This window comes from Rattus norvegicus, chromosome 20, assembly GCF_036323735.1.
Source record: "Rattus norvegicus strain BN/NHsdMcwi chromosome 20, GRCr8, whole genome shotgun sequence".
NCBI lineage: Eukaryota > Metazoa > Chordata > Mammalia > Rodentia > Muridae > Rattus > Rattus norvegicus.
The window spans coordinates 8663903-8684972 of NC_086038.1; the positions used below are offsets into that span (position 1 = coordinate 8663903).

General features: G+C 47.0%; 1 protein-coding gene across 2 annotated transcripts; it reads right to left on the reverse strand.

The window, feature by feature from the left end:
- Positions 1 to 1158: 1158 nt before the first annotated feature.
- Positions 1159 to 19193, reverse strand: Glo1 (glyoxalase 1). Of its 2 annotated transcripts, NM_207594.3 has the most exons (6): positions 19018 to 19178; positions 10628 to 10710; positions 7272 to 7412; positions 5453 to 5520; positions 4448 to 4537; positions 1159 to 1663 (listed from the first exon to the last, which is right to left on the reverse strand). In NM_207594.3, exons 1-6 carry the CDS (start codon positions 19099 to 19101, stop codon positions 1575 to 1577), a joined length of 555 nt encoding a protein of 184 aa, NP_997477.1. In that variant the 5' UTR covers positions 19102 to 19178; the 3' UTR covers positions 1159 to 1574. The 2 variants fall into 2 exon arrangements, 1 of the variants encoding a protein (NP_997477.1); XR_010060645.1 differs by lacking the exon at positions 1159 to 1663 and having other exon boundaries at positions 4447 to 4537; positions 5453 to 5568; positions 19018 to 19193.
- Between the last annotated feature and the right edge of the window lie 1877 nt (positions 19194 to 21070).

The window sequence follows — 21070 nt, forward strand, 5'->3', positions numbered from 1 at the left end:
ATCTGGGTTCTTTCCAGCTTCTGCCTATTATAAATAAGGCTGCTATGAACATAGTGGAGCACGTGTCTTTGTTATATGTTGGGGCATCTTTTGGGTATATGCCCAAGAGAGGTATAGCTGGGTCCTCAGGTAGTTCAATGGTGACCCACCTTTTAATATCTGGTCTTTCTCCTGAATGTACTTCACTCCCCCAAATCTTTTGATTTTTGGCATTGTCTTCCCCACGCTGCTTCAACCATAGAAACTACCTGGATTAGTTTGTACAGAATCATTGTTCAGTGCGAACAATCCTTTCAGGCCTCAAGACCAGCCTTTTACACAAAGGGACTCGCTACACAGAACTTTATCTATTAAACAGCATTTAGTTTTATTTTGGCCTATGCTTTGTTTAAACTGCTCCCATAAATCCATTTCATCCCAAGAAGAAACAAAGTGCCCGTCCGCGTCTCCCATGACAGCGGGCAGGAAACTGCCCTGTAGTTTTGTGCTCCAGTGGTTGAGTTTCCCAAATCTCCTCTGACCACCCATCTGTGGTCAGCAGGGAAGACCACAGAGCTGACTCCCTACATCTGACTCAGCACTGAATGAACGTATCTTATCCTACGTGACTACAAGCATCATGAAGACGTTGGGGTGGGGGAAGACTCCCTCCAGGTAATGTGGGGCTCACTCACAGGCGTCCCCTAGAGCAGCCGTGTACTACAGACTTCTGTGCTTCCTTCCTTCTCTGTGGTATTCAAGCCCGAGCGCGAGCAAAGAGCGCAAGGCCAGACTCACTGTAGGTTTCACAGGAGCATAGGAGGTACCGTGAGGCGTAATCCAGCTCCTAGAAACGATGACCTCCCAAGCCTTCAGTCAGGTTGCTTTGCGTGTCTAGCTGCTTGCTTTCTCCCATGATTTAACTGCAGTGTTCACCAGAGCATAGCCCATTGTCTAATCCCTTCCTCCTCCACGTTCCCAGAAGTTAGTCCTTGAATTCTGAATGTACTTCACACACACACACACACACACACACACACACACACACACACACAAACTCGAGTTCCTCTCTGTGTCTTGTCAGCATGGTCCCGAATTGCTCTCAGGAGTACCTTCTCTTTCCTAAGACAAACACTCTGTTGTTTGAAGCACACACAAAGTTTCACTTCTCTTCAGTGCTCTCTGCTTCCCTTTATGAAAACTTATCTCTGAGGAACCGAAAGCCCAGAAGGTAGCAGACCCCAAAAAGAAACGTTTGAAACGCAATCTTAAATGATGAATCAGAAACAGACTGGAGTAGTCTTTAAGAGGCAGGCAGCAGCACATGTGGTCTCTCAGGAGAACAGTTCTAATTATTATCTTAAAAGTAAACTCACACAACTTTGTCAAGGTCGTAAGATAAATTGCTACTTGAAAACTAGGTTGGCTTAACAGAGGGGAGATTTTTTAAACCCACTGAATCAGGACAATGAAAAGGATTTCAGAATGGCTTGAACTGGAGCAAAGACCCATCAGTCCCCCAACACTTCTGGTGCTTCAGCATCTCAGCATCTCGAATCACGATGTTTCTTGTCCCCGCTGTCTCCATCACGGAACTAAATAATTGTTGCCATTTTGTTAGGATTCAGAATTTCAATCCAGTAGCCATCAGGATCTTGAACGAACGCCAGACCTTTCATTTTCCCTGCACAATGAAAACTTTCATTACTAGAAAGGCACATAAAAAAAAAAAAAATCAAACACGTTTTCATTACAATTTTAATTTGTACTTGAATAAAATATGTTGTTGATTGCTTTCACCCTAAAAGGTTTGTGCTATGGTAGCACGGTTATCCTAATACCTAGATGACCTTCCGGAACCTGGGAACAGCTCTATTAAGTATCAGGTCCTTGCCTCACTTTGAGGTCACCAGGTCACCAATCACGGAAATTATTTAGGAAGGAAGAGAAGACAGAGCGATGCTCAAGAGAACAGGCAATGCGGGCAACCAAGACACCAGAGGCTTGGGTCACGCAAACCCTATTAAACAATACAGCGGAGTAACCCGAGTCCTGCCAATCAGACGGTGGCTCCTGGGGACTGTGACCGCGATGGAGTTGTTCTCTTAGACGTATGGATCTGCCCTGAGAGATTGGTTTCCTTGGGGACTGAGACGCTGAACTCATTTGACTCTTGTGTCTGCCTCCTGACCCCAAGGTCAAGGAATACAGACAAGGGTAAAGAAGAGAGAGAGAGACACACAGCTAGGCAATCTCCAGGATGACAGCTGAGGAGGAACGGGTGCCTGCCGATTTAACCTAATCCATAAGGAGGGTGGTTTAGAGTCAGAACATGAGATCTGAATATGTGGCTGAGTGAGAATAGGATGTTTGCTTCTGCCCCCCCCACCCCCACCCCCCAGGCAATCAGCGCCAGCCCTCACACTGGGAGGGACTCCGTTATTGATTCCCAGAGTGAAGGGAGAACGCGGTGCTTGTCTAATGAGGAAGTCAGAAAGAAGAAGCCTGCAGCTTCAGGACCAGCTGCCCCCCCCCCCCCCCCCCCGCCCAATATCCAAGGCCAGGTATGAAGACAGCCAACCTGTCTCCCACAAACGCTGCTTTGCCCTGCAGGGGGAAAAGCCTCTGTTGTGAAGAGCTGTCATTTCCAGTAGGCAGGAAACCCAGCCCAGGGCTCATCCAGCCTGTCTTCCTGCGATCACCAGGATCCTTGGGGACTATTCTCTTCTGCCAGACATGTGACCTGACCTGACGGATCATAGCAGCTTACAGTCGTTGGAGAAAATAGCCCAGAGGCAAAACTAACAATCTAAAGAACATAATTAAATACATAGCTAGGCAAAATTACATATTAAAAAGACCCAAAACAATGGGGGTATTTATTTGGATTAACCATGGAATATCAGGACAATGGACAAAGAGGCTCGATGAGCGCCAGTGTTAACCAAGACCAAGAAAATGTTAGGGAGCCAAGGGATGAAGATGTGGCAATGACTGTACAAATCAGGGGGCTCAGGCCTCAATGAAGGACCCTGCCTTGTTAAACAGTAGGGAGAGAGTACTAGGGAGGAGTACACACATGCACATACACGCCACACACAGACACAGTACAAAGAAGAAAACTCAGGGGGGAAGTCAGTGACCGCTAAACTGAAAATCTGCAGGGGGGAAAAAACCCACTACAAAGTACGAAGGAATATCATACGGCTGGCAGATTTATCAAGGACTCGGTGTTTTTGAGAGTGAGGGGGAAAGAAGCTGGGATTCTCAGTCTCAGAAATCAATCCCCACAAAACTTTAGGAAAGAAAGAGTCCTGGTTGAGATGATACGACAGGAAAATGTAAAAGACGCTTCAAGAGAGAAATGGAGAAAAGGAGGCTCAAAGTACAGCATTATCTTTGAGAAAATGTGAGGACTGAAGAGGAGACGATAATCCAGGAAACCAAGCCAGGTACCAGCAGCCAATGGGAGCAGAGGGCAGGCCGTTTCTTCACCAAGAAGATCCCAGGGCAAATGATTTACTAGAAACAGTTTACTGAAATGTCTCACTTATTCCTCTCTGGGTCTGTGTGTGTGTGTGTGTGGTTGGTATATTGGGGATCTTTTTTTCTTTTTGTTTATTTTTTCTGTGCTGGGGATTGACCCCGTGACCCCAGTGCATGCTAGGCCAGGGCCCTACCTACCGACGAGCTACTTAACTGCTTCATCTCGTGAACTGTCTCACATTGAAACAGTAACCTAGCGCACTACAAAAGTGCCAGCAAGGCTCAAACCGGCATTCCAAGTTCATGGGCAGCCTGGGCCACACAGCAAGAACCTACTTCCAAACTTAAAAATAATAATAAAAAAATAACGGAGGTAAGAACAGATCTAAGTATAATAATACAGATACATATTAAATACAACAGTATTCAGATATGGTCAAGATGCATACCCAGACATAAGCATGTATAATAGTATAAAAGAAAGAAGAATATCAGTTATTCATTAAAGTAACCGGCAAAGGTTATATTAATCATGAAATTCACTTCGCAGGATTCATTTAGGAGCAACTAGCTACGCCCTGAAATTCTGAAAGCTGGAAGCCTATGAGAGAAAGTGGGGAGGGTTGGAGGTGGGGATGCAAGCGGGAGTGGGGTTCTCATTGCTCTCCAGATCCTCTGTCTAGTCCCTGGTGAACCCGCACAAGATGCTCATTCTGTTCTCCAAGGAGAGCTACATCTGCTCCTAGGCCTGCTGGAAAGAGCTTCTTGTTACTTGCACCTAGTGTGATCCCAGCAGCCTTGTAGGTGTGTTAGCCAATCACAGCCGCGCGTGCTCAGTGAGAAGCGAGTGTTAGCCAATCTCAGTCGCGCGCTCGAACGTGGGTATCAGCCAATCTCAGCCCCGCGCTCAGTGAGAAGCGGGTGTTAGCCAATCTCAGCCGCGCATGCTCAGTGTTAGCCAATCTCAACTGCGCTCACTCACCATCATCAGGCTTCTTCACAAACTTGACACCTAGTTCTTCAAATCTCTTACAGGCCTCGTAGACATCAGGAACAGCAATCCCAATGTGGCCTTTGGTGATGGCATCCCCCCAAAAAAAGAACACAGGAAGAAATGTTACATGAGTGTCACGAATGACTTCCAAAACTTACTTCAAAACACAAGGCCCTTGAAAACAGGTTTAACTGGTTCAAAATCTATATATTTAAGAACCAACCGCTGTCTGACTAGCTGGTTATAGTGAAATGGTTGCTCTGAATCGTTATTTTAAAGAAATCAACACTGGCTAATGTGTAGTTCAACCTACTTAGACTAATCTATAACAAAAAGGTTCTATATTCGTGTTTAATGGGTTAAATGTTGGCATTCACTCCATTACCCAACTGAAGCTTTTATGATGCCATCTTGACAGGATACGTATTTCAGATGCATTTTGTATGTGGTGAGTATTTTGCCTGTGTGTATATAAATGGACTATGTGTGTGCTGATGTCTGATGAGGTCAGAAGAGGTGTGGGTACTGGGAATCAAGCCCAGGTCTTTGTAAGAACAGCAAGTGTTCCTAACCACTGAACCATCCCTTCTGCCCCTTGACAAGACACTACCAGAAAATGGTTAACCACAGTCACCACTGTTTTTAACTAAACACTCTCCTAGAGGGAGAAGGAGGTACGGAATGCCTTCCGGACATGTGCAAGGCCGTGGGCTCTAACCCTAGCCCTACAATAAGGTTTACTGGAAACACAACACCGTGGCTTTACAGTATCATATTACGAGACGGTAAACACCATGTTTGGACTCATACCAACGCGGTTGCCAAGTAAGATTGGCAAGGAATAGAAATATCCTTATCCCTAATAAGTCATACTTGAAAATCGGGTCATTCACATCTAAAGTTTTCGGTCTCCGTAAATACGTAGGACACCATGCACGATCGCGCGCCAATCGCGCGCATGCTCAAACACCGCATACAGTGAGGCAGACGTACCAAATCCCCGAGGGTCCGAGTTGCCGTTGTGGTAACTCTGCGTCTCGTCATCTTCAGTGCCCCAGTTGCTACAGACGAAAGGAGAACAACCGTGAAGGCCGGTCTACACCGTCAACCTGAGGGATTTAGAGTCAACCTGGTAGAGGCGCCTCAGTTTTTAACATTTTTTCCTCCCCCCCCGCCCCCCCGAGCTGAGGACCGAACCCAGGGCCTTGCGCTTGCACTACCACTGAGCTAAATCCCCAACCCCTGTGCCTCAGCTTTTAAAATGAATTTTAAATAAGTTTTGTGCTCACCAGTTTGAATCAATTTTAATGAATTTGTCTTAATAATTACCACTAAGTAGTTAATATAATATAATAGTTATTATAATAAACAAACTGCACTAACTAATAATGACAAATGATAATCATTTGATTCATTAATTTAAAAAGTCGAGTGACTTTCCAGAGAAGAAGTCCCACTGTCAGAGTGGGTGGCGCTAACGTCTTCCAACTGTCCTGTATCTACTGCTGCTGCTCGCAGCCTCTGAGAAGAGACTCCAGCTTGTTGGCCCTCTGCCATGGACTTACTATCAGTGCTTCTCCATGGAGCTCCAGGCCATGGACCCCTGCTTAGAACCTCCCACGCAGCCAGCTTTGTGGGTGGAGCTGGGTTCTCTGCTTCTGAGTTCAGGCACTACCAAACCCCTTCCACGTACACAGATCTAATAGATCTCCTCTCGTACTAAATGAACATTCTAATAGTTCTGTTCCTGTAGAGAAAGAGCCTTGCCTAAGACAGTAACTCACGGTTCTGACCTAGGAACAGCCTAGGAAAGGGAGTATCTCTCTGTATGCCTGCTGCTTTCTGAATCAAGGGATACATAGTAACACAAGTACCCCGCAACAAAGGCTCTTTTGTTAGTCTCTAAAAAAATACAAACAAACAAACCCACCAAGGTAGTGAACTGAAAAGAAATGGGCACTCCTTAATTCTGTACCTTTAAATGTTGAGGCTACAAAAATACCTTAAAATTTGAATGTTGATTATTATAAAATGGTGTGCTGGCTTTTTAAAAAGAACATATTCTATAATATTTCTGGATCAAAAAGCAAGATAATAAGAGGATGAAAATGTAAATACCAGAAGATTTTAGAAGAATCTTTAAATGACAAAATTAATAAGCTATAATTTGGCAAATATCTTGCCTTGTAGGACCTTACTCTTTAAAAGAAAAATGTTCTCTTTGTCTTACAGATACCATAAGAGCAACACAAAAAAAAACAAAATATCCACACTTAAAAATAACAAAAACTGGGCTGGAGAGATGGCTCAGTGGTTAAGAGCACCGACTGCTCTTCCAGAGGTCCTGAGTTCAAATCCCAGCAACCACATGATGGCTCACAACCATCTGTAATGGGATCGGATGCCCTCTTCTGGTGCATCTGAAGGTAGCAACAGTGTACTCATATACAAAATAAATAAATAAATCTTTAAAAAAAAGATTTCTTAAAAAAACAAACAAACAAAAAAAAAAACAAAAAAAAAAACAAAAAAAAACAAATGAAAACTGCCAGGCAGTGGTAGCACACGCCTTTAATCCCAGCACTCAGGAGGCAGAGGCAGGAGGATCTCTAAGTTCAAGCCCAGCCTAGTCTCTGGGGTGAGTTCCAGGACAGCCAGGACTACACAGAGAAACCCTGTCTCCAAAAACCTAAATAAACAAATAAGCAAATGAATGAATTATAATTGATGTGGACTGGTGAGCAGAGAATAAAGTGACCTAAAACACCTTCACAAAGCTAGGCTGCGGAAAGAGATGGAAACACAGACGCACTGTGTGAGCTCCAGGGTAGCCTTTCTGGAAAAAGCCCACGCTGTCCTCTCCGTCTTGTCCTTGGGGATATCGTTCTTATCCTCGTACGCTAAGAAATAGAGCGAGAACTTCATAGAAGGGAAGTCAAGCTTCTGGAGAAGCCTGGAATCAGAAGAAGAATCAGGGTCATTTACAATAGCACATACTGTGTAAGCCACATAGAATATAGTATAATATACCTTATATAAATATACCTTAGTGAGAGGAGCAGGGGCCAAAGTCAGTGGGAAAAGCTCCTCTATAGCTCCACCTGTCTGTCAAGGACCAAAGCTCCTGGGGAAGAGCAAGCCCCTGACGTACCCCTAGGCTCAAAGGGATGGCAAAGCCTTCCTTTAGTCCAAGCGATAAGCTAATAGCGTATACAGGTATGAGTGTTTGCAAACTGTAGATGCCTGTGTGCAAGAGCTAGCAACTGTAGCTTCCTCCCCACGAGCGTTCACTGCCTGAGACTGCTAGCCCACAAATGCCTCCTCCGGGGCCGAGCCCACCCCTGTGCTGACGTAACAAACACACCAAGGCTCCAGGTTGCTGCTGTGGTTGCTGGCACTCCATCAGTGCTCGACCCGACCCCCACTTTTCTGTGCCCGGGTATCTGTTTCCTTAGTATCTGCTCTTAACTCATTCCATCGATGCCCCTGGTCAGGGTTCTAGTATCAGGCTGTGCGGGTCAGGGGTCCGTGACTCATCATCGATTGTTTTTAAATGTTTTGTGAGACATGACCCTGCTGCATAGCCAAGGAGAGCCTGAACTTGCTAAATAGCGCCAACTCGTCCCACGCTTGGGCTTCCAAGTGCTGGGATTCCAAGGGTGACCCTGCACAGCCAGCTCTTGGTTATTTGAGTTTAAGGAAACATAGCTAGAATCATGGCGCTTGTTCATAAACAGTGAAGGTGCAGTAAACAACACAGTACCCTGTCGTTCTTTCAGCTAAACACATCTACCTCAGGAAACACATCTACCTCAGGGAACACATCTACCTCAGGAAACACACCTACACACCAGGAAAGCAAACAGGGTAGGTGACAGGAGAGAGAAGGCCAGGTGAGTCTCACAGAAAATGTGAAAGTCAACAACTGGGGGTTAAAGCCTCAGACAGCGCAGAAAGGTTGAAAACAGGATTAAGACCCCAAAAGGATCAGGAGACAAGGAAAGAGCGGGGGGGGGGGGGGGAAGCAGGGGAGGAGAAGGAGGGGAGTCAAGCAAGCCAGACAGCAGTCAGCAGCACCTTCTGATGCAAAGAAAGTGACAGGGCACAAGCAAGGGGTCAGAGGGCAAGAAACAGTCTCTGGGAGTGTCACCGGGACCAGGGGAGGCCAGGCAGGAAGAGGGAAAAAATCCCGAGGCTTTCAAAACGAGAAGTGACGTTAGCTTGTGAGTCAGTTTAAAGACTGTAAGATCATACGCAAGCAGAACAATATATATATAACAATATATATATAATTTTTTACTGAGGATTAATTATGCTCAAAGATGACCCTGTTCATAATCAAGACCAAGCACTTGGAGCCTAGCAAAAGAAAGATGTCTTTGTGTGTGTGTATTGGGCAGGGGGCACAGGAAAGGGAGTGTGTATCCAGAGGCTGGCACAGCTCACCTCTGACCTCAGAGACAGTGTCAGTGTGTGACCCTAGCTGGCCTGGAATTGACCAGTAGGCCAAACTGGGTTCAACTCAAAGAAGTCCGCCCACCTCTGCCTACTGAGTACAAGGAAGAGTCTTAGAATCTTTGTTCCTCCAGCAATAGGGCTGCTGCAGGGGCCCCCGTCAGGACAAGCACTTGAGCACCAACTGAGTCATCCCCCTGCACCTAAAGTAAAGCTTCCAGGGTCCTGTTGAGGGTTGGGGATTTAGCTCAGTGGTAGAGCTCTTGCCTAGCAAGTGCAAGGCCCTGGGTTCAGTCCCCAGCTCTGAAAAAAGAAAAGTAAACAGAGTCCTGTTGAACCTCTTATCGATGTATCCCTGTTATCCATATGCGTGGATCACTGGATTTATGCATCAATTAACCACAGATAAATTTACTCCATAAAGGATCCAATACCGGGGCTGGGGATTTAGCTCAGTGGTAGAGCGCTTACCTAGGAAGTGCAAGGCCCTGGGTTCGGTCCCCAGCTCCGGAAAAAAAAAAAAAAAAAAAAAGGATCCAATACCTCAAACAGAACCATCGGGAAAACTCTCTCTGCCTTATTAATGTGACTGTACCAGCCTTAACGAGCAATCAGATGGGAGCAGAAGGAAAGGGAGCAGCTTGCTTCCGCTTCCCGCAGAGTACCGGAAACCAGGTTAGCATAAGGCTGCACCCTAGCGGGGAGCTCTGTAAACACAAGGGCAATGGTGGAGTCAGGTGCAAAGGAGACTTAGCCCTGCCAAGTGCTGACTGTGTGGTCAGGAGAATAGCAACTTAGTTTCTTTCTGTGTAAAAGGAAATGAGCTGTGGGAAAGGGATCAGCTGCAAAGACCCAAGGGAGTAACAGGCTTGGGCCTGACCCATAGCAGTGCCCAGTAGATTTGCTCTCATTCTTTTTGTTTGTTTATTTTTTGTTTTGTTTTGTTTTTGTTGTTGTTGTTGTTGTTTTGTTTTGAGACAAGGTCTCTCTGTGTAGCCCTGGCTGTCCTGAAACCCACTCTGTAGACCAGGCTGCTCTTGAACTCAGAGATCTGCCTGCCTCTGCCCACTCTGTGCTGGGATTAAAGCCTGTGCGGCCATCACCCTGCCACTCTGCCTTTTAAATATGCTGAACACAGATAGAAAGAAGGAAGCCATTTTGCACCCTCCGATTGGTATTGTTCAGAACGGGCCACATTTTCTGAGCGTACATAATACTTGAGAATGCTCTCTTAAGGTTTGTGGAAGTAAATGAAAGGGGGCGAATTAAAGATCATTTCATTTAATTACTTATGTGCGTGTGTCACCGAAAGCCTCACACTATTTGAGGAAACAAACCAAGCAAAGCCAAAAGCACAGCACATCACATGCTCAGAAGATCACGATGCCCAGGGCTACAACTTCCCCAGCAAGAGAGGATGCAGCTTGTGAAGACGGAACCGGGGACTGACTGCAAATACACCCGCGCACTCTCTAAATACTATGTCCTGACAGCCATCACTTCAGAAGCAGAGCATTAAAGGGTCTGGACATGTGAACGACTTATTTGGCCTAACTGTTTTTTCGGAGCGGAAGGGAGTACCACACTGCCGTGATGGAGCTTAGGGGACAACTCTGGGGCAGTCGGCTCTCTCCTTTCCTCCACTGGGCCGCAGCCGTCTTCTCTAACCCCCGTGCTTTTCAACAGTAAGGCGCTAAGAAACACATTACTTACGTCAGTCCAAGAACCCTCGTATAAAAATCCAGGGACTTCTTAGGGTCCTTAATTCTCAGCATCGTTTGCTGCAGTAGAAAATCCTAAGGAGGAAACAGCAGCGTGTGGTTAAAGTGTCTTTAACTTTCAACGCTCGCTAGCGCCTCCTAGCGGCTTCCTGTAACAGATCAGCATCGCCAGACGAACAGGAAACAAGCCAAGGAAAAACTCCATCTCCAGCCTCAACAGTACCTCCAGGAGATGGTTCGCACACCATTGGCTCACACTCCCAAGCGCTCTCCCCAGTGTGCAGGCTTCTGGGGTGGGTGGGGCGGCTGAGAGCCTGTGAATTACCTTAACTAACCGTAATTAGAGAAACCTGGCCTTCCTACTCCTTAGCCACTAAGGCTTAGCGGGACCTTTACGGTTGTCCCTGTGTGGGGCTCCTGAGGCAGTGTCCCATGCGGCCCACACTGGCCTCAACTTGTTGTGTTACCAACTGGCCCTCGAACTCCCTGCCCTTCCAGCTCACACACAAGTGCTGACATTAAGGGCATGAGCCACCAGCACCTGCTTTAGTGACAATTCTGAAGTGACCCCCCACATCATCTCTCCGAGGCTCCCCAATGTCACAAAACAAACAAAAATTTTCCTTTTTTGCTTCCACTGCCCCAATGGGCTTCTGGTGACTGTCTTCTAAATAAACGACCAATGAGTGTGTATCCCTTCTCTACTTTTTTGAGCGAGGAAGCTACAACTTTATGGTATGACAAAGAAACCAATCTCTTTAATTCCTCCCTCACCCCCACCCCCATCCCCCGGGTCTCATGCAACCCAACGAGCCTGGAACTCACTAAGCAAATCTGAGCTAGCCTTAAACCCAGAGATCAGACTGACTACTTTCCAAGTACTGGGATTAAAGGTGTGAGCAACCGCACCCAATTCCTTAATATATGAAGAATGTATAAGCACCCTTGATGAACTATTTAGAAAGAGGTAACCCCTCACCTCCCTTCCCCCCACCCCTCTTGACTTCACCCCCACTTCACAGAATTCAGGGGCAAGAATCACATGACGTTTTCCCCCTAACTTCCTGAAAATTCTCTTAAAACTAGTCAGTCAGAATAGACTGTGAGGTTGGACCCCAGCCAAAGGGCAAAAGACAATCACCACCTGCCTTCATGTAAAAATCAAGTGTGCGGGGTTGGGGATTTAGCTCAGTGGTAGAGCGCTCACCTAGGAATCGCAAGGCCCTGGGTTCGGTCCCCAGCTCCGAAAAAAAGAACCAAAAAAAAAAAAAAAAAGTGTGCTTCTGGCCCTGGGGTGCTTGTTAGTAACTGGGTCTACATTCTTTTATGGGGGGTGGGGGTCCCCGAGACTTACTTTATTTATTGGGGGTGTGTAGGTTGGTGTCATTATGCAGGTGAAGGCAGACAAGATAAAAAGAGGCCTGTCATTGACAGAGAAGGAAGGTAGGCAGGCGGGAACAGAGGTTTTAGAAGGGAGGGTGAAGCGGAGAGAGGGGCTAGAGGAAGAAGGAGCTGAGAGAACATGGTGGTGAATGTTATGATTCCTCTCTACACATATTACAGGTTGCTATGACTGTTCTCAAGGGATGGGTGTCTCAAGACAGGATTTTGTGCTGTCTAGATGGGCAAATTATATCTTATCAATCAGATCAGAGGATATTGTGTAATGTGTTCTTTCATGTGGCGACTTGAGTTCAAGAGTGTATGGTGGGGGTTGGGTATTTAGCTCAGTGGTAGAGCGCTTGCCTAGCAACCGCAAGGCCCTGGGTTCGGTCCCCAGCTCCGAAAAAAAAGAAAAGAAAAGAAAAAAAAAAAAAGAGTGTATGGTGGCAGGACGCACTGGGCAGCTAAGGAATGGGGATGTGTATGCCTGGCGTGGTAATCACCCTCTAGGGAAACTGAGTGAATGGCTCGCGGACCGCCTGGGTCAGAGAGAGCTGGTCAGAGAGCTCGGGAGAGAAAGCCGGGAGGGAAAGAGCAGATCGGTATGCGCATGCGCAGAATCGCATGCGTATCGCCTGGAGGGTTCTAGCACACTCTTTGCAGAAAGAAATCTCCCAGAGGAACTACCCTCACTCTGTTCCTTTGTGCCACACTGACATGCCTTCTGCCCATCAACTTACTGGTAACTCTGTTAACTGGTAAGACTTCACAACGTACTAGACTCCCAAAGAACCAGACAGCAAAAAGGCAGACTCTAGCACCTCCGTGAAAACCTTCAATTTCCACAGAAAACAGGAAGTGTAACTGAGAAGAGGATAGGCAATACATAAACTCATAGAGTCACGCCTCGGTTAGGAGCTGATTTCTTTAGGTACAGGAGCCGCCATTTTTGAGTCAGGGTTGCACGTAGACCAGGCTGGCCTTGAATTCACTCAGTAGCCAAGGATAACCTTGAACTGCTACACCGCTGATGCTTCAGACTCCACTCCGACCTGCAGAGGCTGTCTACTCTGCATATCGACCCCAAGCCATATGCAAGCTAGCCAGCCAAGCTCCATCCCAGCCCTGACTCTATACTGTTACATATTTATGTGTCCAAATATAGTCTTCTCCATTTTGTGAATGAGAGGCAGACCCTGAGTAACCACATTAATCATCTAACCCTTGTAAATTCTGCAGGCACCACTTACCCCCACTGGTGCTATTCTTCAGTGCTTACAGACTTAACACAAAAGGCCTGGAGGCTCTGCTCGCCCAGTCTGCAGCTTCCAGAGGCAGCACCAGGCAAGCCTCGGGGCACTCTGAGGGGGATTGTTTTACATTAGTTGAGCCTCTGGGCACCTCTGAGGGATTTAGGAGTTTTTCTTTCTTTCTCTTTCTTTCTGTTTGTTTTTTGTTGCTGCTGTTTTTCAAGACAGGGTTTCTCTGTCTATCTTGCCCTGGCTATCCTGAAATTCACTCTGAAGACCAGGCTGGCCTCAGACTCACAGAGATCTGCTTGCCTCTGCCTCCTGAGTGCTGGGTTTAAAGGCATAATTGAGTCCCCACCCCCATCCTCCTTACCCCAGGACCAATCCCGGGGCCTTAAGAGCTCTACCAAGGAGCTGAATCTTGATTAGGTTTAATCAAAGTGAGTGGCACCATTCCACGGGCTTGGGTCCTGGACTGCACAGAAAGAAGCAAGCCAGCTAAACACAAACTTTCCTCACCCCATGCTTCCTGTCTGTGACTGTGATTCGAGCAGCTTCTGCCACCTCTCCACCATAATGGAGGGTAACTTGAACTGAGAGCCAAAACAAGTCCTTTCTCCCCCGCTCAAGTCGCTTTTGTCAGGGGAATTTATCACAGCTGTGGTAAAAGCAGGCAGCGGCCACACAGCTTCCTCCCCCTCTAACTTACACCACATAAAATACAAACAAACCCATGCTAGGCAGTGATGGTTCATGCCTTAAAGCCTAGCATTTGGGAGGTACAGGCAGGAGGATCTCTAAGTTCAAGTCCAGCCTCGTCTACATAGTGAGTTCCAGGATAGCCAGGGCTACACAGAGAGACCCTGTCACGTCATGAAAAAGTGATCTAAAGAGCACTTAAATTCATTGTTCAGAGGTCGAAACTGCCGGGCTGCCCAGAGATCTTTGGTCCAAGATGGGAGTCGCTTAAGACACCGAGATGGATGGTCAGCATGGGACCCAGCTCCTTAAGGGAAATAGAAGCTGAATGGTCTAGACTTTCCCAGGAGTCTGCTGACCCCCAGTCTCAGCAGAAGAGCTTGTCTATAGTCTCCGGCTGTTCTAATGGTCAGAGAGCTCACCTCCGCCTGAAAAGAACACTGCTCCCTGCAGCCCCTTTAGTCTACTAGACGCTCTCCCGTCCGACTAAAAGCACCCTGTAAAACCCCAAACTTTTTTTTTTTTTCCGGAGCTGGGGACCGAACCCAGGACCTTGCGCTTGGCTAGGCAAGCGCTCTACCACTGAGCCAAATCCCCAACCCTCCAAACTTCTTTTTGAAGTGCTGTATTCTCTTCTCCTGGGGGCAGCCGGGGCAATTCATACCGAATAAAGCTTTGCCTTTGGGCCTCAGGGCCGCTCTTGTGGTCTGGTTCGCTCATTCAGCCATGGCTCAAGGTTCCATGTTTCTGGACCCGGGTTGCCCCATCCATCACATCCAGAGCCGCCCTCCCCTTTCAACAACCAGGTAAGAAAGAAAAAAGCGGCTTCCTGTCCAGGCGCCGACAGCCCGGTTCTCTCTGAACACAGGTACAAAAACACCTACAAAGTCGCTCTAAATGAGGCAAAAGTTTCAGACTTTTTACGAAGCAGCGAGACCGCTTTCGTGCCAGATGCTGGCCTAGGCAGAGATTAAAAGGAGACACTAAAACTACAAAAATAGCAAGCACACCCCACCCCACCCCCGCTCTCCCGGCGAATGCTAGCGCCTGCTCCTTCCCTATCTATTACCAAAGCTTGCGTGGGGAGGCCAAGTCCACAGGGAAGCTGATGTGTGCTCTTTCGGACCACACTGAGGCTTTCCCCGCAGGCCTCATCAGAGAAAGCCAGCCTCCCATACAGGGCTTGGTTACTAACTAATGCGCTACACCGGGGGCGTTGCGGGGAGGTGGTGGTGGAGACACAGCAGACAGAGCCAGCCCTAAACACGGTCCGGATTATTTTATCAAACAATAGCTTAGGTTCTACCGCAAGCTGCTGTGGAGGTGAAATTAACTGACCGGATGGCCTTAAAAATACAGAGATCAGGGTCGGAGAGACAGCTCAGCAGTTAAAAGCATAAACCTGGGGTTGGGGATTTAGCTCAGTGGTAGAGCGCTTGCCTAGCAAGTGCAAGGCCCTGGGTTCGGTCCCCAGCTCCGAAAAAAAAAAGGAAAAAAAAAAAAAAAAAAGCAAGCAAGCATAAACCTGGGGTTCAGTTCCATCAACCAACATTGGATAGCTCACAACTGTTAACTCCACCTCCAGGGGATCTGTAAATGCCCACGCTCACACGCACAGACCCACACACACACAAACACCCCGACGACATATTTAAAAATAAACCTTGGAGGTGGGGAAGAAAGGAGGGGCTTGCGCTAGGTCAGCCTTGGTTAGGGGGTCCCATCACACAAGACAGAAGACCAGACCCGGCAGACGGTGAGGAGAGCTGGGGTTGCAAATGTCAGAGGCTGTGGGGGCTGGCTAAAAGACAGATTGGCGCCACTGACAGCCAGCAAGGAGACTAAGAGGAAGGGAAATGAGAGCAGGTGACAACAACCAGAGCTGGAAGCAGACGCTTCTGGGAGCCAATAAGGAACAAAGTTCTATCAATATCCTGCCTTTAAGCCAGTGAGGCCGGTACATGGCTGTGAGGTCATATACTTCTTTGTGTGTATGTATAGAATGTCCTTGTGTACACAGGTGCCTGCACACACGTGTGTGTCCCTTCACACGGAGGCCTGTGGACAACCTCGGGTGCCATTAGAAGCTTTCTATTTGTTTTGGGAGGCAGAGTCCCTCATTTGGCCTGAGGCTTCCAGAGCAGGCCTGGCTGGCTGGCCAGAGACCTACCTACCTCCGCCTCATTAATTCTGAGCTCACAAATGCACACCACAATACCTGGATTTAAAAAAAAAAAAAACAAGGTAGTTGTACTCAGAGCTTCCCCAGCTGCACCCAACATTGTCTGTCCTCTCTTGGGTATCACAGCGCATTTCTTTTCTCTCATGCAAACGGAGGACAAATATGTAAGAGGAATTATCTCTTTATCCTGGCAATAATACAGCTGGCAATAATACAGCTCTACGGCTGCGACACTGAGGGAGCCATCGCTTTCCTAAAAGCTCTGTTTCCAGTTGTCTTTATCCCTGCCTTGCTTTTGCCCTCAACGGTCTCGCCAACTCAATCCCATCAAACCCAAGTGAACTGAAGAGGTTCTAATCCAAGCCCAGCCAAGCCTACTACTGCTTCCTTGCCTGTTAGCCTCCCTGGGAATTCTATCTAGCCTTTCTAATAACCGCTTCATGGCTCAAGTCCTCCCCACTTCCGCCCGGACTACTCTCTGCTTCTGTTTCTTGCCGGCTTATTCAAATAAAAACTGGAGTGATAGTCCTCGAATCAAAATCCATGTTTGCTGTACACCAGTTGAACACAGCCTTTATCACCGCTTCCTTACACCGGGTTACTCCAGTCATTTTCTAAGTCAAAGAGCTTATCACTTAGGGAAAAAAGGTATGTTCTCCCAACACAGGTATTTTTATTTCCATTATATAAATGTATAATATTCTACTATAACTCTGGCCTAGGAATGTGTCTCCTTGGTGTCACAGAGCCTATGTGCTTAGCAAGTCCAAAGTTCTGGGTTCAGCATACACACACACACACACACACACACACACACACAAAAACACACACACCAATCTTTATAGGATGAGAAAAAAATAATTATTACAAGAGTTTTCAAATTTTGAGTACCCCAATGGTTGTTTTGTGTTCCCACCCTGTCTTAGAGTTTTACTGCTGTGAAGAGATACCCTGACCAAGGCAACTCTTATAAAGGCAAACATTTCATTGGGGCTGGCTTATAGGTTCAGAGGTTCAGTTCATTGTCATCATGGCAGGAAGTATGGCAGCATCCAGACAGGCATGGTGCCTGCAGAAGGAGGTGAGAGCCCTACATCTTGATCCAAAGGCAACCAGGAGGCTCTCTCCCTCACTGGGAGACCTCAAAGGCCCACCCCCACAACGATGTACTTCCTCCAAAAAGGCCACACCCATTCCAACATGACCACAACTCCTAATGCTGGGCCAAGCGTATTCAAACCACCACAAGCCCCTCAACCCACTACCTGCACAATGCATACAAAATTGTAACCTAACTTTCTTAGACGTGACATTCAACATTCTCTCTTTGTGACTGGTCTCCAATCTGCCAGGCTAGCTTTCTCTACCCCAGCTTCACGTGAATACCACCATAATTTGGCCTTCTGCCACCCTACTACTCCATTTTGCTAGGATATTTCCTCCCTTTGCCCTGGACTCCACTGCGTAACTCTCTGGGTGTGGAAATCCCATTCATCAAAATGTGGTTCCACCACGGCCTTCTGCTTAACGCGTTCCTTAACCCTAACAGCTTAAATACCGTCTTGAGCTCTATCTCCATAGATTAGCGTGATGCTTTTCATCTCACTGTACCCTCACAACAGCTCTGAGTCATCTTTATGTTCCTTTTATGAGCCCCAGGAGCCTTGCCAAGATGGGAGTGATCTCAGACATGGGGATCCAAACGCAGGGCTTCGGATTCCAAACAGCTTGTGCCTACAACATGCCACGGATGCGACCTTTGAAAACCCCCGTCTCCTCTGTGCTCCCACCATTGACAACTTGGAACTGGATTTAGAATCACCTACAGCTTTAGAGTAGTTTAAGGAGGGCAGGCCCGCCCGAAAGTCATCCACCGCCACCTCACTCTACTTCCTGACTGCAAACACGTGACCAGTTACCTCACGCTCCCAATACGGCAGCTAGAGCCTCCTCTGCACCAAGTCCTTCCACCATCATGGAACGCACACGGAAACCGTGAGCCGAAATAAACCTTTCCATGCTTTTCGGCAGGGATTTTTGTCAGGGCAGGGACAAAAGTAACTCATATACCAGAATGCTTTGTAAGGCCAAGAGCTCTTTAACCCCGATTCCATCAGAACTGGTGTATCTTTGGCATAGGATGAAACCCTCACCTTTTTTATATCAGTGTCCCAGCCCACCCCAAAGTGCCTTTCCTCTGTCAGCCACCATATTTAACTTTCAGCCTTGTTGGGTGAAAGCTTTTTTGTAGGGTAGCCCCTTACTGGTTGTAACTGCAAAACGAAAGGGTCCGAAGAAAGGGTGTCTAAGATCCCCTTCAAGTCGAAGTCCTATGACCTGTAATCTCTCCAGAGACTCATGGTAGACACAAGTGTGGACTTGAGCAACAGCAAAAACCAAGCAAAGACAGTTAAATCCGGGCATCCGCTTAGTTTGAAGGAGTGAACGCCGGCGGCAGGACGACTTACGAAAATGAGTGCGGGTGAGAGGGACCAGTCACAGAGGGGCCACTTTAGCTATGCAAGTTCTGAAAGTGCCCCTCCAAAGTGCCATGGCGCCTGACCGAGGACACCTACACCCACAGACACGGAATCTGACCCTGAATCGGCCTGGCTTCAAGACACCGTGCCAAAAATAAACAAATTAAAGCACACTAGGGGTTACAGGTTTTGAGATAACTTTCTGAAGACGGGGATCCCTCTACACTCTCTCCCCCCACCGGCCTCGATCGCCCTCTACCCAGATCACTCCACTGCGCCTTCAGCCAGCGGTCCTGCAAGCAGCGGCCGGACCGGGTTAGGATTACGCCAGCGAGGGCCAGAGCCCCAGGTCCGCTCCAGCCACCGAGAAGGAGGCCCTGCCACCCACCTTGGTGCTTGGATCCGGGTCAGAGCAGCAACTGAGGGCGGCCTCATCAGTAAGACCACTGGACGCTGGCTGTGGCTCTGCCATGGCTGCCCTGGAGAATCGCTGCAAGCAAACAAGCCGGCGACACGCTCCGAAAGGACCGTGGGCCGCCTTTGCTATAGACTGAGTGATAGGCCAAGGGGCGGGCAAGTGCAGCTCCCAGCCAATCACAGTGTACATGACTGTTGGCAGTCTGCCCATTGAATTCCAGGGAGTCTGGTTCAACACAGCGAAACTACAATTCCCAGAATGCCATTGTGCACAATGGCGGCAACTCTTAAAAAAAAAAATCTGTTACTCAGTGACCTGATTTTGCTTATATTTAATTACAGAACTTGAAAAACCACCTATTCCTCAGGGCGGCAACTTCGTAGAAAATTGCAGCCTGGTGGAAGTTACTCTTTTTAGAATAATGAGAGTTTGAACTGGGTGTTTGTCTTTTTTAAAAATTCTGTGTAAGGACCTGAAGATAGGATAATTGAAAACTATTCAAATTTAGGCTTTTGTTTGTTTTCAAGCAACTAAGTTTAAGTATTGCTTCCACTATATATTTGGCCCAGGAACTTGGGCTACTTACTAGCCTTCCCAGAGCCTCCTTAGAGAATATGTAGAGAATTAAATGACCCATGGTTTGACTATACAGTATGTACAAGCCACCTGAGTTTGAATGGGATTTTAATGACTCACTTCTACACACAGAGTATGTGTGTAGACAGAACTCATGGGATGTCTTATCTGAAATTAGCTTTTAAAATGTTATAATTGGTACAGGTACGGTGCCTCACTTCTGTAATCCCAGTAATTGGGAGATAGAAGTAGAAAAATGAGAAGTTTAGGGCCAGTGTGGGCTACATAGTGAGGTCAAGGCTAACCTGGGCTTCTTGGGACCCGGTCTTTAAAAAAAATTAAAAGTTAGCTGTGTTTTTTGGTGAATCTTGTCTTAATATCTCTCTCCTCCCTCTTTCTCTCTCTCTCACATACAAACGCATGTGCACACACAGATACACACACACACAACATGCACACACACACACACACACACACACACACACACACACACACACACGCTCCTTCCCTGCATATCTAGGACAACATAAGTAACACTATGGAGAGAAATGTAACAGGAATTGATATCTCTAATGTAACAAAACATAAAAGTAGAGACATTCTTGAAAAGGAAGAAGACAAACCTGGGTAAAATCCTCTTTCTTGGGTGACAGAGTTATAGGCCATTCATGTGTAAGGCCAATATAGGTTCTGTATACAGAACATGCAAAACAAAGTTACAGATCAATGAGAAATCTAAAACAATAAAAAAGTAGCAAGGAGGAGAGTAGGAAGATGAGAAAACAGAGAACACAGTGTGTGAAGATTGACTTCGGTTTTCTAGTACATGGGGAAGTCTGTTTCCACGGCCTTCAGGGTAACTTTTTAAAGTTAAAAACCGTCATCGTTAGTGTGGAAGGCAGAACATTGGAACCGACAGGCGCTTGCTGGTAGACATCTAAATTACTAGACACTTGTGGGGAACCTATCTGACCACAGTTTGTGAAGCTGAAGGGAGCACACCATAGGATTCGCTACTAAGTATGCATCCTTGACAAAGATTATTATACTTATAGTCCATGTGACAAATAGAAGAAACACAGCATGAATTGGGGGAAGGGGGCTGGGAGTGGCAAGGAAACTAGTTAGGTCATTATTTTCATAGACTGGGTTATGACACATAAGTGAAAAAAAGCCTACCAGAAGTACAATATTCTAAAGTGGATAAATCCCACATATAGAAACGAAATGAGTAAGCTGAGGTGGTGGTTCCATTGATAAAGGGCCTGCTGTACAAACATGAGGACCTGAGTTCAAATCCCCAGAATCTATTTTAAAAAACAAAAAGCTTGATGGTGCATTACTGACTGAAGCTCGGTTGGTTAGGAAGCCTAGACACACCTATGAATTTCACGTCAGTGAGAGACTCCTTCTCAAATCAGCAAAAGGTGGAGTATTGAGGAGAGAC